Here is an 8,462-nt window from a genome sequence, read left to right on the forward strand (position 1 = left end):
AGGGTTGGAATGCAAGGCTCTTTCTCGGAACCCCCAGTTTGCCAGGATCAAAGAGGTCAGTACATGATGTGTTCTTGTCAGGTAAACAGGGCTCACATGACACACAGCCTGGTAGAACAGGGTGTTCTCTCAAGGCTGCTTTGGACGCTTGGAATCTATAGCGGGTTCTGAGCTGCAGGAGGATGATTTGGTGGCTGCTGCAGGAGTTGTGAGTCCAGAGGCCTGGGCAGATGATGAGGTGGCCTTAAAGACAAGCTTCCTCCTGACTTTGGCCTCATGAGCGGCACGGATGCCAAACTTAGAGACTGGCTTGGGTTGGCACTTTGAAGCAGCCTTGCTTGTCACGTCACTGGGCTCCCCCGATGAATTTGAGCGCTTCTGCTTCAGTGGAAGTGTGGGGACAGGACTCAAACGAGGGGCCCTGTGGGCTCCATGCATAGAATTTTTTGTGGTGCTGGGTCCCAGAGTCGCCAAGGGGCTGCTGTGGCTAGGGAGGCCTCCAGTGCTGAGGCCCACACTTCCTCCATGGTAGTTTGTAGTACTTGAGGTCCCTTTTTCAGGTGAAGAGATGGTCAGTGCCTCAAAGAGGCGTATGAAGTCTGGGGGCAGCTCTTCCCTCTTGGAGTCGTTTGGTATTGCTGAAACTGCCAATGTCCCTGTGTCTGGGCTTCTCTTAGCCGGTGTCGACTGGAGCTGCCTGTTCTCCTGAACACGAGTCGTAGTACTGGGCATATGGGAGGTCAGTGCAGAGGCAGAGGCAGTGGATATACCAGGAGAGGAAAGACACTGGATAACACTGGAGACCAGCTGGATGAGGTCATGGACCTTCAAGGTGTTGGCAGAGGCAGTGGATGTACCAGGAGAGGAAAGACTCTGGGTGACACTGTAGATGAGCTGGGTACTGTCAGGGGTCCTCATGGTGGTGGGAGAGTTAGAGGCAATAGATATATCAGGAGACAAAAGACTCTGAGTGAGACTAGAGACAGGCTCGGTGCCTTCATGGGTCCCCATGGTGGTGGCGGAGGCAGAAGCAATGGATGTAGCAGCAGAGAAAAGACCCTGGGCGAGAGCAGAGATCTGCTGGGTGGTGTCATGGGTCCCCATGGTAGTGTAAGAGGCAGGGGCAATGGATGTAGCAGCAGAGATAAGACCCTGGGTGACACTGGGAACTGGCTGGGTAGAGTTATGGGTCCCCATCGTGGTGGCAGAGGCATTGGATGTCCCAGCGGACATAAGACCTTGGGTGACACTAGAGATCAGCTGGGTGCCGTCATGAGTCCCCATGGTGGGGTCCGATGTCCCAGCAGAGAGGAGACCCTGGGTGAGAGTGGAGACTGGCTGGGTGCCATCATGGATCTCCATGGGGGTGGCAGAGGCGCAGGTAATGGACGTAACAGCAGGGATAAGACCCTGGCTGAGAGTGGAGACGGGCTGGGTATTGCCATGGATCCCCATGGTGGTGTCAGAGGCCTTGGCTGTTGCAGCAGAGCTAAGACCCTGGGTGAGACTGGAGACCGGCTGGGTGTTGCCATGGATCCCCAGTGTGATGTCAGAGGCAGAGGCAATGGATGTCCCAGCAGAGAAAAGACTCTGGGTGAGACTAGAGACCGGCTGGGGGTTGCCATGGATCCCCATGGTGGGGTCAGAGGTAATGGAAGCACGAGCACAGATAAGACCCTGGGTGAGAGTGGAGACCGGCTGGGTGCCATCATGGATCTCCATGGGGGTGTCAGAGGCACAGGTAATGGACGTAACAGCAGAGATAAGACCCTGGCTGTGAGTGGAGACTGGCTGGGTGCCATCATGGATCTCCATGGGGGTGTCAGAGACAATGGATGTCCCAGCAGAGAGGAGACCCTGGGTGAGAGTGGAGACCGGCTGGGAGTTGCCATGGATCCCCATGGTGGTGTCAGAGACCTTGGCTGTTGCAGCAGAGACAAGGCCCTGGGTGAGAGTGGAGACCGGCTGGGTGCTACCATTTTTCCCCATGGTGGTGGCTGAGGCAGAGGCAATGGATGTCCCAGCAGAGAGGAGACCCTGGGTGAGAGTGGAGACCGGCTCGGTGCCATCATGGATCTCCATGGGGGTGTCAGAGGCAGAGGTAATGGACGTAACAGCAGAGAAAAGACCCTGGCTGAGAGTGGAGACCAGCTGATTGCTGGCACCAGTCCCCGAAGTCATATTTATGTGTAAGGAACCCCCAAGGGCTGCCTGTGTTGTACTACCCAACACTGGCTGGCCTGGAGTAGAGGTTGGGGCCATTCCCAGACTTACAGTTTTCAGGTCTCCACGATGGAGCCTGCTGGGAGAGTGGGCATCTCCGTGCTGCTGCCTGTCATCGCCCCACAACGTGAGCCCATTGCTCGATGCAGACTCAGTAGGATATTTCTCATGTGGGGCCATGGGGAAGAGCCTCAGGCCTGGCAGGGCAGAGGCATCCCTGGCTGAGTCTGTGCTGCCGCTGGAAGGTGTCACAATCACCTGGGCAGGAGGGAAGGAGCACGCACTGCAGCTAGCAGCAGGCTTTGGGAGGAGAGGCTGAGGCTGGGATGTGTTGTCCAGGGGGGTGAGCCAGAGGCCAGTCACTGGCAGGGTGGACAAACCCACAGAAGTGCTAGCCGAGAGGCTGTTACCCTGGGCAGGAGCAGTGTTTGGAAGACTGGACAAGAATGGGACACCAGAACCGGCGGCGGGACAGTGGCTCTGTGAGGAAGCAAGAGAGCTTGCACACACTGCGGGCAGAGACGCCACTTTGGAAGTCTTGGGGATGGCAGGGAAGGCAGACCCAGCACCCACTGCTGCTCTTTCGGAGGCCCTGGGACCCAAAGGGGCCGGGTCCTCCCCATACAGAGGGGCCTCCCAGCTGGACTTTCTCTTTCCCTTCCTGTGGGCAAGGGCCTCCCGGGCGGAAGGACCAGGCACTGAAGATTTTCTCCTGATACCATCCTTGCCTACAGCGGCCAGTGACACATCTGAGGCTGTGGCCGTGGAGTGCGAGGAGGAGCCCGGAAGGGCTTCTGAGGAGGAGGGGCAGGCAGCAGTCGAGGTGCTGCGCTTCCTTCCAGACCCAGGACGCACGGAGCTGGTCGCAGCAGCAGGTGCCTGGAGGGCGCCGGGACCCAGGGAGTCCTGCTCCACGATACACTTCCTTTTCCCTGCCTGTTTGCTGAGCACTGTAGGGACTGTAGGTGGAGGAACAGTTCCCGAGGCAGGCAGGGAAGGAGAGCAGAAAGATTGTGTAGTATTGCTGTCCTGGGGGATCAGAAACTCACCCCGCAATGCAAGGTTGAGGCGACAGAACGCAGTCTCTTTCTCCCGATCTAGGTGTTCAGCACCAACTCGATAACCCAGTTTTAGAGGTGGTGGCAAAATCAGATGTTTACGCCTACGAGGCAGCAGGGGATCCTTGCGTTGTCGTGACCGACCTCTGGGAGTTGTGCGTAGGCAGCTCCTCAAGGATTTTACCTGCCTTGGCGTTATTTCTGCCACCGTCTCATACCTAGTCTTCTTGGAAATGCGTGGGATTGAACGCAGAGACTGGAAGCCGTTCTCCGTCAGTGTTTTGGGGGAGCGGCTGGGCAGCTGGATGTGGGTTGTGGCCGGAAGATTCCGGTGTGGTTGTGGTAAACCACCAGCGGGGCTGCCGGAGCTGGTGGTGGTGGCATTTTGCAGGGTTGACAAGCTCACACCGAGGGTCTGGGAGCCCGGGTTAATTTCTTCATCTCTGGAGCCGCGGTTGTGGAGATTTCTCTCCAAAAGCCCAGCCCTTGGGACAAAGGGAATCGGGCCTCGCTGGCCCACCACGATTCTAAATGCAGACCGAACTCGCTGAAGACCCCCAGGGCTCCTTCTGTGGTCCTCCCGCTGCAACACCACCCCTTTCCTATTCTGTCTTGAGGCTTTTATTGTCATCTTCCCTGTACCAGGCAACGAGTCTGGATTTGGAACTCAGACAGGGGTGACTTCTGCTCCCACACAGAGTCAATCAGTTTACTCAGCACCTTTGGTTGAGCTGCCGAATGTCTAGAAACTATCCACAGAGAGCTCCGGCTTCCTATGAAGACAGACCCAAAGATGCAGGTAAGGACCCCCAGAAAGGAAACCAGGGTCCCGGGAGAGCGTTTAGGAGAAGCTCCTCCCAAGCGCTGATGCCATGCTCGGAATGTTTTGGGATGAGTGGCGAGGAGATCCGCAGGCGAGGTGGCCCAGGGGGTGCGCAGGCCCGAGGAACTAGGCAGTTGGAGTGAGGGCCCCCAGCAGATGAACCTCTGGGGCACACCCTCCCGTCCGGGCCCAGGGCCAGGGCTGAGGGGCAAAGCCCAGGGAACTACTCACCCGAGCAGCTGAGGAAATGGGATCCTTGCCTTCCAGAAGTGAGGACCTCACTCCTTGGAGCTGCCACCTCGTCCAGAGGCGAAATGGCAATGACTGCTTGCTGCTGGAAGCTGCTTTGAGCAAGGGGGCAGAAAAATAAAAACAACAAAGAAATATGTATGCAAGCGCCAACAGTGCAAAACCTGCCTGGGCACCTGCGCCCTAGCAGCGAGGAAGGGCCCTCATGGAGAGAAAATGCAGGCACCCAGATGCTTGAGGCACAGCCTGAGGGGCCACATGTGAAGAAGCTGCAGATCCGTCTCCTGGACCCAGTGAAGTTTCCTGACCTCCTCCCGGGGCCTGAGGGAGATAGGTATAAAGAAAGGTGGATGTGTTGTTGTTCCTACAGCGACCTCGGTCTGGTTGACAGTCCCAGGTGCTGTGTGTGGTCAGACGCTGTCACAGATGGTCCCTGACCAGGGGACTGGCCAGGAGCAGGATTCCTGCCCGAGCAGATCCTGCAGGACATGAAAACTTTTTGGATGAGGACTTGGGGGTTTTACTGCTCTTACCCTGGGAATCTTAGAGAAGACAGCTGGCCAAGAGGGAGTGCTGGCTGTTGGTTGTCATTGGCTTTTAGTTGTTCTGGGAATAATGTTAGGTGTCCTAGTCATTTCACAGTCCAGTAAGAGTTAATATTTTATAATCTAGATTCCATTTTAGACTCTAAGTGAAATATAGACATATCAATTGTTTTTCCACTGTAATTACTGTGTCATATGTTTTGGCTTTATAAAAATGATATAGTTTGCACATTTAAATGAATTATCCATGTTGAAGAGCTTGAGGGGAAAAAAATAACCTATTGCATTTATCCAAATACCATTCAATTTTTCTTTTTCTTTCCCTGAAGTTCCATACTTCCTTTTCATATTTTTACCTTCACCCTGAAGAAATTCCTTTCACATATTTTTATAGAGTGCTTTCTTTTTTCTTCTTTTTTTTGGGGGGAGCTGTTGGGGATCAAACTCAGGACCTTGCGCTTGTGGGGCAGGCGGCAGCACCACTGAGCCAAGTCCCCGGCTGGAATGCTTTCTAGTGTGAGGTTTTTTTCACCTTTATACATCTTTATATTTATTTGTTTTGGTCCTCAATCTTTTAAGGATACTTTTGCCACCATATAATATCCTAGGTTGATTTTTTTTCACTGAAAAGTATTCTTTCAATCATTTCTGACTGGTATATTTTCTGAGGAGAAGTTACATACCTTCACATTGATATTCCTTTATATTTATTATTATTATTGTTTTCTCTAACTGCTTTCCAAAATTTTCTCCATGTTGATGTTTATTGGATTAAGCATGTGTCATAGTAAGATTTTCTGAATATTTTAGATCTGTGTTTCATGAATTTGTGAAGTTTTCCACCATTCTTTTCCTTATATATTTTGTTCTTCAATGCCTTTTTTCCGCTTCTTCACCTAAGAGCAGAAGTTAAAATTTTTAATGTTGTGCTACACATCTCTGAGAATTTATTAATTTTTTTTGTTTTTTTCTTTGTTCTTCAGATTTTCATTTTATTGACCTACAGTTTCTCCGATTCTTGCCATTTCTCTAATGAGAACTTATTTTTTTTTCCATTAATTTCAAGAGTGTTTGCCTTTCATCCATGGAGAATGGTTGTACTAGATGCTTTCCATGATTTTTGTTTTTAACGTGGGCTTTTTCTCAGTGCTGTATTCTTGACTTTTCTCTTGAGAACTGATCTGCTCTTCCTCATTTTGTGTATATTTTATTGTGCAATGTTGGGTAGTATCTTGGGCAGTTTGCTGATTATTTCATAAGACTCTGGTTGCTATTAAAGTCCTCAGGAGAGTGCTTGTTTTCGTTTTTGCTGTTGACTGGCTAATCAATCAACACAGCAGGGTCAGACTACTCTGCGTTTTGCCTTCAGTGCACAGCAGGGCTCAGGCCATTGCCACACGATAGAGACCCCAGGGCTCTCCCACCCCTCAGCTCCTCTGTGAGATTAGTGATGATTTACATCATAGTCACTTCTCAGAGCCCTTGCTCTGACCCTTTGCGTCTGTTCTGTTCATGTGCAGCTCAGTGTGTGTCTGGGACTTGTATCGGCTTCTGTACAGATTTAAAAATCACTTTCTCCAGCTCTTTCCTCTACAGAATTCCACCTATATTCTTCTGGTGCTAGGGGTCTCTCACTTCTACATGAGTAGGTCAACTCTCAGGAACACAGCAACAGAGGAAGGGAAAAACATAATGGAGATGTCTCTCACTCTCTTGGGGCAACACAAATCTTTTTACCCATTTTCTGTTTTCCTTTGCAGATATAGGTGATTTGTCAAGGTTTTAGGTCCCTCTATCACTCCCAAGTTGCGGGACAACTTTGTAACTGGCAAGAAAAACACCAACAGGAATGGGGATGACCCCTCTTACCCTCCAATGCACTCTCCCACTCCAGAGAGTCTCACTTGTCTGTATGGATACAAAGCCTTAGTCCCAGAATTCTTCCTTGCAGGGCCTGCTGGAATTAATTCCCCCTGGGAGGAACCGGAAGACCCTGGGGGAAACTGGAAGATATCATCCATGTACTGTAACAGCCCATTAAAGTCCAAGTCTGGACTGTAGTTCCCACTTTCCTATCACTGTTTTCTTCTCAGTATTTTGAAATACAGTGTATATTTTCTGTCCCCTGTCTGGTTTTCATTTGTAATCTGTGTGGCTATGTGGGTGATATATATGGTTATATGGGACTGTCCATCTTATCCCAATCAAAATTCTATGGCTATTTTAGAATCAGTGCATTTACATTATCACAGGATAGGGTCTTCTTTTTTGTGAATTCTGAGCGCTATTCCATGGCGTGTACGTAACACTTCATTTTATCCATCCATCTCACCAATAATGTTTAGGTCATTTCTGCATCTCAGCTGTTTTGGATGGTGCTGCAGTGAACATGGGAGAGCAGATGGCTTTGATCCTGATTTCTGTTCTAGTGGAGAGTTACCCAGAAGTGGAATTCGCAGGCCACGCATAGATAAAATAAGCCAGTCACAGGGTAAATAAGCACAGATTTACATATATGAGGCACTTGAAATAAATGATCTTATCAAAACAGAGAGTACTAGGGTGGTTTCTGTGGCCTGGGGTGAGGGGAATAAGACTTGCTCTTTATTGAGTGCAGAATTTCAATTGTGGATGGTGAATAAGATCTAAAGGTGTCCTGCACAACAATATGACTCTACTTAACAATATTGCAATGTACACTTAGAAGCCGATTATGAGATTAGAAATCACAGGTCTTTGTACCAGGATTAAAAGCACTGTTAGACATTTTCTGGTTGGTAAAGAAAGGTTCAGGAATATAAAATTAAAGGGTTTATACATTGAATAAATGTCAAATTCTATGATCAGGCAATTTCCAAAAAATAAAAATTAGACTTACTTGACAACAAAGGAATTCATAAGCATCTTCACTAAGTGGGCATTTATAAATGCACTGAGTGATAATGTCATAGCTGCATCTATTTTATTATGATCATAGTACATTAAAATATTCTAGCTTTCCTATAAAGCCAGTTACTTTATTTGTAATTTTTAACATTTTTTTACTATTTTGAGATTAAAATATTATTTGGATATTTCTTAAATAACCATGAAGAAACTGTGGTTTTGGATGCATCTTTAATTTCTACTTAACTTTAATTTAGGAGTTGGGTTTCTTGACTTGGGGAAGCTGAATAGTCAAACAAAAGATCAAAATGGGTGGCAGGTGGGAGTCCTGATTAAGCACTGGAGTAGATGTCCTTGTAAAATCACCACTGGTCCCAGAAGACTCTCCAGACTGCTCTTGGTATGAAATTAGATGGAATCAACACACTGAATTCTAGAAGTATACAACAATCTCATCCAGTACGCGTGAAAGAAATCAGGAAAACTATTCTCACTGAGCAGCATTACTGCTTAACACGTTTGAGGAAGCCCCAAGGAAATGCTGAATACATGTGATATACCCCCTGCTCCTGGTACAGAAATGGAAACTTAATGAAATGTGTTCTCATCATCAGTGCTTACTTACCAATGTTTCTCACTCTCAAAAAAATTTCATGTTTTGGATTTTCAGGTCAGAGG

At 49.0% G+C, this 8,462-nt stretch overlaps 1 protein-coding gene across 7 annotated transcripts; it reads left to right on the top strand.

Annotated features, from left to right (window-relative positions):
* The first annotated feature begins 710 nt into the window (after nt 1-710).
* On the top strand, nt 711-7,766 carry LOC117285697 (keratin, type I cytoskeletal 9-like). Of its 7 annotated transcripts, XR_004516767.1 has the most exons (7): nt 711-1,741; nt 1,848-2,101; nt 2,277-2,350; nt 2,643-3,098; nt 3,927-4,080; nt 4,372-4,687; nt 7,244-7,766. XR_004516767.1 is itself a non-coding variant. In XM_033762394.1 (3 exons), the coding sequence occupies exons 1-3, from the start codon at nt 733-735 to the stop codon at nt 2,937-2,939; spliced, it is 1,560 nt and encodes a 519-aa protein (XP_033618285.1). In that variant the 5' UTR covers nt 711-732; the 3' UTR covers nt 2,940-3,895. The 7 variants fall into 7 exon arrangements, 2 of the variants coding, with proteins under 2 accessions (XP_033618285.1, XP_033618286.1); XR_004516764.1 differs by lacking the exon at nt 2,277-2,350; XR_004516768.1 differs by lacking the exon at nt 2,277-2,350 and having other exon boundaries at nt 2,028-2,101.
* Nucleotides 7,767-8,462: the final 696 nt, after the last annotated feature.

Source organism: Fukomys damarensis, unplaced genomic scaffold (genome assembly GCF_012274545.1).
Source record: "Fukomys damarensis isolate Sample0158 unplaced genomic scaffold, DMR_v1.0_HiC HiC_scaffold_12, whole genome shotgun sequence".
In the NCBI taxonomy this organism is placed as follows: domain Eukaryota; kingdom Metazoa; phylum Chordata; class Mammalia; order Rodentia; family Bathyergidae; genus Fukomys; species Fukomys damarensis.